This window comes from Oncorhynchus nerka, linkage group LG26 (genome assembly GCF_034236695.1).
Source record: "Oncorhynchus nerka isolate Pitt River linkage group LG26, Oner_Uvic_2.0, whole genome shotgun sequence".
In the NCBI taxonomy this organism is placed as follows: domain Eukaryota; kingdom Metazoa; phylum Chordata; class Actinopteri; order Salmoniformes; family Salmonidae; genus Oncorhynchus; species Oncorhynchus nerka.
The window spans coordinates 10,592,664-10,606,830 of record NC_088421.1 but is presented as its reverse complement, the minus strand read 5'-3'; the positions used below and the strand labels follow the sequence as shown (position 1 = coordinate 10,606,830).

General features: G+C 42.3%; 1 protein-coding gene across 1 annotated transcript; it reads right to left on the bottom strand.

Moving 5' to 3' along the window:
* Nucleotides 1–11,580: 11,580 nt before the first annotated feature.
* On the bottom strand, nucleotides 11,581–13,234 carry LOC115110261 (reprimo-like protein). The gene has a single exon (XM_029635763.2). The coding sequence runs from the start codon at nucleotides 12,828–12,830 to the stop codon at nucleotides 12,501–12,503; it is 330 nt and encodes a 109-aa protein (XP_029491623.2). The 5' UTR covers nucleotides 12,831–13,234; the 3' UTR covers nucleotides 11,581–12,500.
* Nucleotides 13,235–14,167: the final 933 nt, after the last annotated feature.

Genomic DNA, 14,167 nt, shown 5'->3' with positions numbered 1-14,167 from the left:
TCAACACAGGGGCCCCTCAAGGGTGCATGCTCAGTCCCCTCCTGTACTCCCTGTTCACTCATTACTGCATGGCCAGGCACGACTCCAACACCATCATTAAGTTTGCTGATGACACAACAGTGGTAGACCTGATCACCGACAACGACAAGACAGCCTATAGGGAGGAGGTCTCTCTCAACATGATCAAGACAAAGGAGATGATTGTGGACTACAGGAAAAAGAGGACCAAGCATGCCCCCATTCTCATCGACAGGGCTGCAGTGGAGCAGGCTGAGAGCTTCAAGTTCCTTGGTGTCCACATCACCAACAAACTAACATGGTCCAAGCACACCAAGACAGTTGTGAAGAGGGCACAACAAAACCTATTCCCCCTCAGGAAACTGAAAAGATTTGCCATGGGTCCTCAGATTCTCAAAAGGTTCTACAGCTGCACCATCAAGAGCATCCTGACGGGTTGCATCACTGCCTGGTATGCAACTGCTCGGCTTCCGACCAGAAGGCACTACAGAGGGCAGTGCGAACGGCCCAGTACATCACTGGGTCCAAGCTTCCTGCCGTCCAGGACCTCTATACCAGGTGGTGTCAGAGCAAGGCCCTAAAAATTGTCAAAGACTCCAGCCACCCCAGTCATAGACTCTTCTCTCTGCTACCACATGGCAAGCGGTACCGGATCGCCAAGTCTAGATTCTAGAGGCTTCTAAACATCTTCTACCCCCAAGCCATAAGACTCTTGAACACCTAATCAAATGGCTAACCAGACTATTTGCATTACCCCCTCCCCCTATTTACACCGCTGCTACTCTCTGTTGTTATCATTTATGCATAGTCACTTTAATAACTCTACCTATATGTACATATTACCTCAACTAACCGTTGCCCTGGTACCCCCCTGTATATAGTCTCGCTATTGTTATTTTACTGCTGCTCTTTAATTACTTGTTACTTTTATTTCCTATTCTTATCCATATTTTTTCAAACTGCGTTGCTGGTTAGCGGCTCGCAAGTAAGCATTTCACTGTAAGATCTACACCTGTTGTATTCATGTTGTACACCTGTTGTGCATGCGACTAATAACATTTGATTTGATAACATTGGATTGATAGATGCATGGGCACACATATGTGCATGTGTAGCATGTGACAATAACAGGATCATATCAAGGATAGCATCACAAATAAATACATAAATACCACGTGAAGCTTGAGGATGAGTTGATCATTTGAACCAGCTGTGCAGTGCTAAGGCAAAAACAAAAAAATGTGCACCAATTTGAGTCCCCAGGACCAGGACTGAGAACCACCGCTCTTCATTGGGACCTCTTCATATGTAAACAGGCTTCATAGCTCTCTTTATCTGAGGACAGAAAACCTCACAAGAAACAGACTTCATTATAGTCATATTACACCTCACTGGATATTATGTTACTATTATCTCCGTCCTCACTTCCAGGGACTGGAACTACACAAAAGTACCTGTCCTATCCAGAAAAGACTACTCTCTCACTTTGACAGTTGGGGCTGCTATCCTTTCACCTTCTTCCATGGCTGTTAGCTAGCTACATACAAATGCATTTGGAGTTGTTTTTTATGGAGATAAAGACATAAAGATTGCTAGCTAATATGAAGTTAGGTAGCTGGTGATATTTAATTCACTTAGCTAGCTATCTATACAGTATGTGAAGTTGGCTAGATAGCTAGCTAGCCAACTAGCTAGCTCATTTAGGAGCTCATTTGAGTTAGCCTGTAACTCTAACCACCCGCGGGCCAGATTGGACCCCCTCCGGCCCGCACACCATATGTTTGACACCCGCGCTATAAACCCTTTAGCTTGTTAGTGTGATTGTGCATCTGTTTATTTCTATCCTGTCGCATAGGGCTGACCTGGACATGCTCCTCAACTAAATACAGAAACAGAGATAAAAGATGGGTCAATACAGTCTCTGATGGACCATTCCTCTTCATGGGTATTTGATTTGGCCACAGTGCCAAAGGGCTGCCTCTGCAGACAACGAGCGCCGCAGTAATATAATGCTCAGTCTCAAACGTTCGTATGGTTAGAGTATCATTAGATCTATTCAATTCAGAATCCTATATGTTTGGTAAATGAAGTCAAGAGGTCTGAATGTCAATATATGAGAGGGAGTCATAGACATAGTCTGCCCATTATTCCGTTTTATAATGATGTTGAACTTCACTGCAGGCATCAATACTGTCAATTACTCCATAAGAATCTGTATTTTAGAGGACCTGTGTTCCACGTCGGTTTAGGTGTAATAGTGGAGACGAATGGCAAACTGAAGGCTGAGTTAGCTGGCTGAATATCCATAATAATTCCTTTCATATCTTGTGGTTTGACGTGTCTTCAAATCCACCGAAAGCATCTGTCTCATCCGTTGTTACCTAGTACACCTGGTGCACGCTGCTAAATGATATCAGTCTTCTACCTTTGTGTGACGTGAATTCATGGCTGGGGCTGGCTGACGGAGAGAAGAACAGCAGATGGAAAGCTGAGGAAGAAAGAAGCAGAATGGAGGATGGCGAGGAGGAGGAAAGAGGAGAACAGCGGGACATGCTGACAGCTAAGGAGCTTCAGGACTGTGCAGATACATGCACTTCACCCTGGAGCTGAAGAATCCACACCGCTCACATCTGACAGCATGCCATTATACTGCACATACAATTAATTATAATCACCAGTGACTTGCATTCAGTAGGCCAAACCTTCCCCTCTCACTGTACTATAGTATGAATATTTATGTTCGTGAAAATATGACACAATGGAAGAGTACAGACTGTTTTATTGGGTGAATATGTATTTGGCTTGTGGGTATTTCTCAAGAAGAAGACAAGCGTCAAAATGGCTACCAGCCTTACAATATGACTACCAGTCTTACAATATGGCTACCAGCCTTACAATATGGCTACCAGCCTTACAATATGGCTACCAACCTCACAAAATGGCTACCAACCTCACAAAATGGCTACCAGCCTTACAATATGGCTACCAACCTCACAGAATGGCTATCAACCTCACAAAATGGCTACCAGCCTTACAATATGGCTACCAGCCTTATAATATGGCTTCCAGCCTTACAATATGGCTTCCAGACTTATAATATGGCTTCCAGCCTTACAATATGGCTTCCAGCCTTATAATATGACTACCAGTCTTACAATATGGCTACCAGCCTCACAAAATGGCTAAATAGGAATGCATCTCCATCTATTTGAGAAGAATCGGAAAGGGGGATGCAGGGGGGAGAGATAGAAGAGGAGTTTTACTATTCCATGTCGCTATTGCCTAGTGTCACTGCACTGCCTCTGCTGTCTCTGTTCTCTACAGCACGCCCCATTAGAAATGACTTGAAATGGGTTGAGAAAGGCCACTTCAATTCTAGTGAGCTTGGTACCGGCACAGAAAATGTGTTTATTGTGGATTTATCTCCCCCAAGATACAAGGAGAATAGCTACTTGTTTTAATAAAAGGTTGGCGTCACCTCTCCCTGGCAAATGTTTATTTTGGATATTTCTCAAATTCTCAAAACCATTCCCAGACAGAACATATTCGGCAACACTAGAAACCAATGTAATATGTGAAAGTTTCATTCCAGACAAAGTTTCTATGCTGGCGAATCATTTAATGCATTATCAAAATAAGTGTTAAATACCAACCGTGGCTTAATCACCATTATTTCTGTCATGTTTCCAGTCCTGGTGTAGCGTTCATTATATCCACTGCTGTTTCTGTTGTAAAAGGTCACCCCTGACGTTGCCTGACAAGCTAATATAGCTCTATGGAGCGCTCCGAGCAGTGTACCAGAGCAATGAAGGGCCACATTCTCCACAAAGGGGAAAGGTTAACGTCCGTCAGTCTAGCACTGAATGACTACATGAGAAACAGCTCCTGCAACAGTACTGTGTACTTACTGTGCGTGCACACAGCATAGTGATCCATTGATCTTGATGCCTCTCAATCTTCCCCATCAACCGTTTTGAAACAATCATCCCTATCTCTCCCACACCAGTCCTCACCATATAATTTGCATTTCAATTTATCCTTGTCACATAATCAATCAATCCTTCAAAGTGGAATTTGCATAATTAAGCATGTCATTCCTTTTAATCTTTAATCTTCGTTAAGGGACTTCAGATATGACAGTTCCAATTAGACCCCATTGTTTCCATGATCCATCAGTGAGTGTTGTAGCTGACCGTTTTCCTTTTTTCACATCTAAGAGTGTTTCCCTGTTATTGTCATCTTCCCTGCTGTAACTAGTGGTTCATGATAGATGTTGTTTTTCCTCCGACACAACAGTGTGCTGGACTCTCTCCCTCTCTCTCTCCATCCCTTCCTCACCCCCTCACCCCCTCCACCTTCCTCCCTTCCTCCCTCACCCAGGCAGTCTGGGGTCTCATGTAATTTAGTTTTCCCCCCGACACAACAGTGGGCTGGTCTCTCTTCCTCCCTCTCTCTTCCTCCCTCACCCAGGCAGTCTGGGGTCTCATGTAATGAGTTAAGAAGTGGACTGCCTTTTCTTCTAAATATAGAGCAGCACTTTGTTCTCTCTCAATCAGCATTCACCTGCAGACCACGACTGTATCTCAGAACACAACAGTGTGTTTGTTCTCCAGATCACAGAGTGGCCTTGAAGAAACATGTGCCTTATAACGTGCCTTACAAGCAGTGGTTAGCCAATGATCAAAGAATGGTCCTATCTACAGCAAAGGGCTTCAAGTTTCATGGGCTTAAAATCTAAGTCCAAGGGTTTTGTGGTCTCCATGTCAACGGGCCCACATTCTCAGAACGCTGTGGTGTGTTATTTCTTTCACTTCTTTTGATGAAATGGATTTCAATCTGAGGGGATGTGGATGCCTCAGTGGACGAGGAGCTGGTGTGTGTGTGTGTGTGTGTGTGTGTGTGTGTGTGTGTGTGTGTGTGTGTGTGTGTGTGTGTGTGTGTGTGTGTGTGTGTGTGTGTGTGTGTGTGTGTGTGTGTGTGTGTGTGGATGTACTCATCCGCCTCTTAGAGACTCAGCTCTCCTGACAAGTGATAAAATAATCATGAGAACATTTGTTGCTTTTGAGTAGGGAGTCAGAGAGGGAGAGGGAGTGACAAGAGTAGAGGGGGTAGGGGAAAGCAGAGGTATGGATGGATATACAGTGCCTTGCGAAAGTATTCGGCCCCCTTGAACTTTGCGACCTTTTGCCACATTTCATCATAATGTGTAATCAAAAACTGAAAAATCAGTCTCTCGATGTGCAAAACTGATAGAGACATACCCCAAGCGACTTACAGCTGTAATCGCAGCAAAAGGTGGCGCTACAAAGTATTAACTTAAGGGGGCTGAATAATTTTGCACGCCCAATTTTTCAGTTTTTGATTTGTTAAAAAAGTTTGAAATATCCAATAAATGTCGTTCCACTTCATGATTGTGTCCCACTTGTTGTTGATTCTTCACAAAAAAATACAGTTTTATATCTTTATGTTTGAAGCCTGAAATGTGGCAAAAGGTCGCAAAGTTCAAGGGGGCCAAATACTTTCGCAAGGCACTGTATATACAGTGGGGCAAGAAAGTATTTAGTCAGCCACCAATTGTGCAAGTTCTCCCACTTAAAAAGATGAGAGAGGCCTGTAATTTTCATCATAGGTACACTTCAACTATGACAGACAAAATGAGAAAAAAACTATCCAGAAAATCACATTGTAGGATTTTTAATGAATTTATTTGCAAATTATGGTGGAAAATAAGTATTTGGTGACCTACAAACAAGCAAGATTTCTGGCTCTCACAGACCTCTAACTTCTTCTTTAAGAGGCTCCTCTGTCCTCCACTCGTTACCTGTATTAATGGCACCTATTTTAATTTGTTATCAGTATAAAAGACACCTGTCCACAACCTCAAACAGTCACACTTCAAAGTCCACTATGGGCAAGACCAAAGAGCTGTCAAAGGACACCAGAAACAAAATTGTAGACCTGCACCAGGCTGGGAAGACTGAATCTGCAATAGGTAAGCAGCTTGGTTTGAAGAAATCAACTGTGGGAGCAATTATTAGGAAATGGAAGACATACAAGACCACTGATAATCTCCCTCGATCTGGGGCTCCACGCAAGATCTCACCCCGTGGGGTCAAAATGATCACAAGAACGGTGAGCAAAAATCCCAGAACCACACGGGGGGACCTAGTGAATGACTTGCAGAGAGCTGGGACCAAAGTAACAAAGCCTACCATCAGTAACATACTACGCCGCCAGGGACTCAAATCCTGCAGTGCCAGACGTGTCCCCCTGCTTAAGCCAGTACATGTCCAGGCCTGTCTGAAGTTTGCTAGAGAGCATTTGGATGATCCAGAAGAAGATTGGGAGAATGTCATATGGTAAGATGAAACCAAAATAGAACTTTTTGGTAAAAACTCAACTCGCCATGTTTGGAGGACAAAGAATGCTGAGTTGCATCCAAAGAACACCATACCTACTGTGAAGCATGGGGGTGGAAACATCATGTTTTGGGGCTGTTTTTCTGCAAAGGGACCAGGACGACTGATCCATGTAAAGGAAAGAATGAATGGGGCCATGTATCATGAGATTTTGAGTGAAAACCTCCTTCCATCAGCAAGGGCATTGAAGATGAAACGTGGCTGGGTCTTTCAGCATGACAATGATCCCAAACACACCGCCCGGACAACGAAGGAGTGGCTTCATAAGAAGCATTTCAAGGTCCTGGAGTGGCCTAGCCAGTCTCCAGATCTCAACCCCATAGAAACTCTTTGGAGGGAGTTGAAAGTCTGTGTTGCCCAGCAACAGCCCCAAAACATCACTGCTCTAGAGGAGATCTGCAATGAGGAATGGGCCAAAATACCAGCAACAGTGTGTGAAAACCTTGTGAAGACTTAGTTTATATATATTTTTTTTTAGTTTATTTTATTTTTACAGGGACAGTGCACATTAATCAACGTTTCAGTAAAAGTGCCGGTTTTAGCCAGCCGGCTAATTTTCAACCGCAGTCCCTGGGCAGGTTATTAAAAACAATTACAATATAGACAATAGCACCATAGAACAAGCAAGACATAGCAACATAGGACAAGCAATACATAGCATACAGACATAGCAACATAGAACAAAAAGCAGAAAGACAAAATTCATAAAAGCAACAAAGTGTTTCCACACCTCACAAGCTACAGACAACAGACAACATGGAAAGCGGCAACACACAGCTAGGGACCATGTTCACAAATCTGATTGACCTTTAGCCAGGTCTTCAAGCATTTTGTGAAAGTGTGATATGTGGTGCAGTTATGTGTGTCTGATGGCAGTGTATTCCAGACATGGGAAGCTCTCACAGAGAATGCAGATTTACTAAAGGTGCTTTTCCTTAGGGGAACTATACAGTCACCTCTCATGGCAGACCTTGTGGATCTGCTGCCATATGTCTGGGTTTTCTGTTTAACAAAAATATTGAGTGGAGGGGGAGCCAGGCCATTAAGGATCTTGAATACAAGACATGCGTCAGTGTATTGCACAAGATTTTCCCAACTCAAGAGCTCATGCTTTCTAAGGATGTGACAATGATGATGGCTATTGGGCTTCCTATCAAGCACTTTGAGAGCCTGTTTGTAGACAGACTGAATAGGTTTTAATGTTGTACAGCAAGCTTGGGACCAACTAGTCAAGCAGTATGTTAAGTGGGGGAGTATCATAGATTTGAAGTACAGTTTTGCTACCTCTGTAGTCAAACAATTTCGTATAAATCGGAAATTAGCTAGATTAAATTTAGTTATTTGAATTACCTTTTTCACATGCTTTTTAAAAGAGAGGTTGGAATCAAGTATGATGCCAAGGTACTTAAAATCGGATACCACCTGGAGCTTCTACCCTGACACATAGACATCTGGCTCAGTAGCATCTGTTGCCCTCTTTGTGAAGAACATGCAAACAGTTTTTTTCACATTGAGATGCAAACACGAGTCACTGAGCCACTTTGTAACCTGGACCATTACAGTAGTGAGTTCTTGTGCAGCTTGTTGTTTGCTCTTTGCATGCACATATATCACAGAAAATGTTTGACCTCTGTCATTGCCAACAAAGGGTATATAACAAAGTATTGAGATAAACTTTTGTTATTGACCAAATACTTATTTTCCACCATAATTTGCAAATAAATTCATTAAAAATTCATTCCTACAATGTGATTTTCTGGATTTTTTTTCTCATTTTGTCTGTCATAGTTGAAGTGTACCTATGATGAAAATTACAGGCCTCTCTCATCTTTTTAAGTGGGAGAACTTGCACAATTGGTGGCTGACTGAATACTTTTTTGCCCCACTGTATCTACTCGGTATGATTTCCTTGAAATGCAAAGAAACTTCAAGGAAGACGGGGAAAGTGGTAAAAAGTAAGATGGGTCAAAAATGTTGATGATGAACAGAGTGAGGTCTGCTTTAAGAGACGTAATTCACAGGCTGTGGGTGACAGCAGGTAGAGATGGAGAGAGTAAAGGGAGAAAAGAGAAAGGGGAGGATAGATGTCTGAAGGTGCTTTTAGCTGTTTTCTGGCTGTGTAATGCCCAGAGATGTCAGCAATAGTGAGACTGCATTCAGCTGCATACGCTCTCTCTGTCTCTCTGTCTCTCTGTCCGTCCGTCTGTCTGTCTCCCTATCTCTGTGTGTCTTTCTTCTCCTCTCTCTCTCTCGGTCCCTCTCCCCAGCATTGTTTAGATCCTGAGGGAAAGAGATTAATGTGGATGTCTTGAGGACAGACAGTGTGCCTGGACCAAAGCTCTTCGGGTCCAGTAGATAGATGCCCCAGGGGTGTGAGGAGGTGTAGAGGGGTGAAAGGGTTCCTAATTGCGGCCAACTGCGGTCAGTCAATTGCAGGATTTGACTAGAGACAACTGGTCAGATCCTGTGAACCCAATATGGTGTGAGTCCAGTTCTATGGGTTTTAGCTGAGGCTGGGCTCTCATCTCAAGGTAGACAGTGTAAATGATTTTATTATTATGTTTACAAGTCCTTATTCAGTGTACTGGATAAAAGTGTTGAAGTTTAGCTTGTAGGCCTTGGACCGGGAGTATATGGTTAGCTGTTCACAATGTTAGCTGTTCACTGCCCAGTATTCCTCATAACTTTGGAGGTTCATGAGCCCGTGTGTGTGTGTGTGTGTGTGTGTGTGTGTGTGTGTGTGTGTGTGTGTGTGTGTGTGTGTGTGTGTGTGTGTGTGTGTGTGTGTGTGTGTGTGTGTGTGTGTGTGTGTGTGTGTGTGTGTGTGGCAACCAAAGAGTCTCATGGACTGGAGCCTGCATTGAGAGAAGACTTAGCACCTTGCTGAGTGCTAAGAGTATTTGACCAGACTTGCAGGCATTCCTCAGTCTGACTCTGAAGTCTGAACCAGAGGCTACTCTCTCACTGGGCACACCAAATCATTTCAATGTGGAAATGTGGGTAATATTTGGTTGAGATGTTGATCAATGAGATCTCAACCTTTATTCACCTACTCAATAAGACAGACAGAAGTGTGTTGAATTCCCGATGTGATGTCATTATGCTTTCAACCATCTAAAAGCACAACCAAATTGCAATGGAAAAACAATATCAGATGTTGGGTTAAGTTGTCGTCTAAATGTGTTATCACTGCACTTGCAATCAGTTGTAAAAGCAGGAGATTAATAATTTGTGCCACGGATTTAGACTGGCTTTAATTCCAGTTTGTCTACAAATTAATAACTGTTGGAAAATGAATTCACGTCTCCATCTCAACCAAAAATGTAGGTTAAAGAATAGGAGTTTGATTTGATTTAGTCCTATTCTTTAACTTTGATTTTTGGTTGAGATGGAGACATGAATCCAACATATCAATTATAAACGTTTAGACAAACTGGAATTAAAGCCAAAGTGGAATAAAGCCAGATTTAGGCCTAGTACAAACAGCGCTCTATCGCCGCACCTAACAAAAACACTTCACTGTCTCTTTGGAAGAGCGGGGATAGAGCGCCGCCAGAAACGATTAAGTGCGCCTCGTCGGACTTTTGATAATAGTTCTGCCGCTCTTTCGGCGCGGTGCTGGTGTTCTATGTGGCGCACCAGAGCAGTTCTTCTACTGTCGGGAGACATGGCAATGCGTATAAACACATGTTAATTGCATGCAAATAAAGGTTGCTTCGCTACCACACCCACAACGGAAGCACAGTCATGGTCTAATACATGGTATTGTATGAAACCAATACGTACGTCAAGCAAGGCTCTTAATCGTGCCAGCCCGCTCATAATTTCTATTCACTTCAACTCGCCATAAATTCGGCGTCTGAACTGTGCGTAACTATTCAAGCTGAAAATAACTCTCCTTCAAATGTTTATATCTGGTTGCGTTGACAACCAAACACAATTCAATATCCAGTTTGCCTACAAATTAATCATTTATATGTTGGATTCCCATCTCCATCTCAACCAAAAATCCAAGTTAAAGAATAAGACTAAATCTAATCTAATCTAACTTTGAATGCACTTTAAATAAAGTTTGGTTTTATTTAGTTATGTGCTTTAACTTAAATGTTTGGTTGAGATGAAGATGAGAATCCAACATATTAATGATTAACTTTGAAAGATTACATTGAAATCAAATACATCTTGAAATCATAGACCTATACTGTATATATTGTCTATTTTTAGTTGAACCATGGGTTGAATTGAAACGATAGCTGTTAATGACTTTGCAAATGCTATATAGGCCTAAATAGTATAATATTGATGATATGACTTATTGTTACATTGTATTTGCTCTGTTTAAACCTACCCTTTGGAATGACTTCGATAGGAACAGTGAATATATTTAGTTATTTAGAGATCTAGCGATAATCAATCATTCACGCGTCAGCACAATGGTAGTGGTCAGTGACAACTATCAAAGCCAATCTCTGGATGGGAGACCAGTAGGAGGTGCTGCCCAGCCTATATGTATTTTTTATGATAGTGTATATAACATTGAAGATCTGACATTGTTTCAAAGGTACAAATGCAACATATGTTATACATGTTGAACATTGGTTACAATTATGACATAATTCTGTGGTTGAAGTTCCATCCTCAAAACAAGTTAACGTTGATTACTTTTTCAAACACAATGTATTTTGCACGTAGATCCACGACACAGTAAATTGACAAATGACATTGAAACAACGTTGATTCGACCAGTTTCTGCCCAGTGAGGTATGTCTCTACTGCATGGATTTTATAGAGAGAATGCCTCTATGGATCATACCCTCTGTGCATTATCTCCACTTTATCGTCAGATAAGAAATTTACAAATTCATTTTTATAAAAGTCAAGGCATGAGTGCACAATATTTAATAGTCTTGAGTAATCGTTCACCTGTGCATTAAAACGAACCAGTCTTACAGCCAATTCAAATCTATGCATTTGAACAATATTAGATTTTACACAGTTATTTATGTACGTAATTGTGTGCAAATGGAAGAAAAGTTTAGACTTGTGTCTAAAAACCATTTCCTTATAATATATTATTATAATAGACTAATAACATTATTATTGTTATTATTATTATCATCGTTGTTATTATTACTGTCATGACATTATTACTATTGTTACTGTTATTGTTATTCCTATTACAGTGCAGTATAACACGCACACGGTCCTCGATCACATTTAAATGTAACTCATTTGTTTAATATATACTGCTTATTTATGCTGCTCTGTGCGATAGGCCTATGCCCTACATTAATAAATCTAATCTACTGCAACATGTAGCCTGTAACATGTACAGCAGATATCAATGAAGAGATACGAGAACGTCACGTTTATTCGTAGCATGCTGCACTTTTCATTCAAGTTTCATCTTGGTACAAAAATCATGCAGCATCAGGTGCATTCAAAAAGTGCAAAAACAGTAGGTCCAAATACCACTTTGTACTGTAGGCTACAGACCAAGCCGCGTGCATGCTGAACTGGACATGAGAACAGTCGTTAAAGCAGTGATGGGGTTTGTTAAACATGCAAAATCCCAGCACCTTGAGTATTTGCCAGACATGCTATTAAGAAACGGGACCAAGAAAAATATATATTTTCAGAGATTTCCCAGGTCCAAAATGTATAGCCTACTTGTCAGAACTGAAATGGAAAAAAAACATACAATATGCATGCGTAAAGTTGTTAAACAATCATGGAAATATCGACTTTTGTGAATATAATTTGAGGTAACAACGTGTAAACATTTTTATCACAAGAGTCCATTACTTTTTTCAAGTTGACAGTCAAAAACAAAACAATATCCAACAGCCTATGCGTAAACAACGATGCATTCCTGGTTCTCCTTAAACGTTTGATGTGAGGAATTGACCGCGCTTGACTGCAATTGCAGTCTACATTGGCAAACATATTTTGCAAGGAAATCAAACGCATTGCATATCATCGTGCCGCCCCAAATACAGCGTGTTGAGGCTATATGTCCGTGGCGCGCGGCTACACACCATTCTCCATTCCAGGCGCCATAGACTAGCTGAGTCCTATCATCACCGGGGCCTCTATGTCTTTGGAAGGTCTCCGGTCCTTCACCATAAAGTTAATCATACTCTCCGATTTGATCATGAGGTTGCAGCCGAGGAAAAAGATGCCGAAAATGACGGTGAGCGACAGTACGCACAGGACCGCGATCTGTACGACGCGACTGATAAAGAGTTTCCGCTCGTCCGGAGGTAGCGCCAGCGAGCCGCCGTCACTGGTTGCCACGTCCGTCCCGTTGCAGCAGTTCACCAGAGTACCAGCGAGGACTTGGCTCCTGTTGAATAGTGCGCCCTGAGCTTGGTCGAAGAAGGAGCCGTTCATGTCTCCGTGGATGTCAGTCTGACAGCACTAATGGCAGCTATGGGCGCACGCCGTTCCACAGACACACACTCACGGCTAAACACTGTCTCGCAGTTGCACTTTGCGTCATGTGACTGTGAAAACAAATCAAAGTAAAAATCAAATGAGAAATATATAATCTTCTTTTAAATTCGGTAATAACAGCACCACCAAAAGCTGATATGTCGGTGCGTATCAGCAGAGAGAAACTATCACAACCCTAACCAGATGCCGTATTCACCATCATACTTGCAAGTCAAAGTATTAAACTGAACACAACTTCTACGTAGCTCGAACCTCTTAATTAAGCGGGTCCCATTGGACATCTCGAAGGAGGTTTAAGTCTGTATGGAAGACTGCCCTGCATGCGCACCTGTGCCCGCGTGTGCGTGCTTTCGTGGCAAGTCTCTCGTGCATTTTAAAGGGCTGAAGAGTTCCTCGTTGACTAAATCGCTCTCCACGAGGGGAGGTGGGTGGGCGGGTGCGGACAGTAGACAATTGAACGATTTATGCAGCCCTCATCGACTGTCAGCGACAGCAGGCATATAGAGTGTTATTATTAGAATATGTCATCAATGGCATAAGGATCGGTATTGGTCTGTCACCACCAACACTGAAGAACTCCCATTAGATGATTTCTGATGGATGTAGAGTATGACAATTCGTTCTAACCTTAATGATGGGAGATACGTGTATCAATCTCTACAACACTTTGCTCACGCTGCATGTCTCCCTGAAGTGCAACCGTTCTAATATCCACTGCATCATAAAACAGGAGGCATTACAACAAAGGAGGGATCGGAAAAGCACCTGATGTACTGTACAGTTCAGTTCTGCTCTCATCCTCCAAATGCCACCGTGACAGTACAACCTTGAGCACATTCAGAGAGAGAGACACATTCAGAGACAGACGTCTTGAATTAAGAGATGGAGAAATGTAATCAAGTTGATCAATCTGGGCAAACTTTTCAGCAGAGAAATCTATTTCCATTCCTCCTCTCTCTCCATACTTTGTGTGTGTGTGTGGACTCCAGTGCTATTTTCGCTGAGATTAACAGCCTCCCTCTGTTTTATTAACATGCCTTATTCAAATATCAGTTTCTCTCTCAAGTGCACAGTCAAGCTAGTTCAGCTGCGGAGGAGGCAACTCCCTCGACTAACATTGAGATCTCTGCAGTACCGTCAACGAGATGCAGGTTTAGATGCTCTGACAAACGGAAAGCAACCATAATCACCATCAACTACATGCAGATTGAAGATTGGGTATGAGAGCTTATTGTCTTTGCCCCCTATGGAGTCAACCTTATCAACCATGTCTT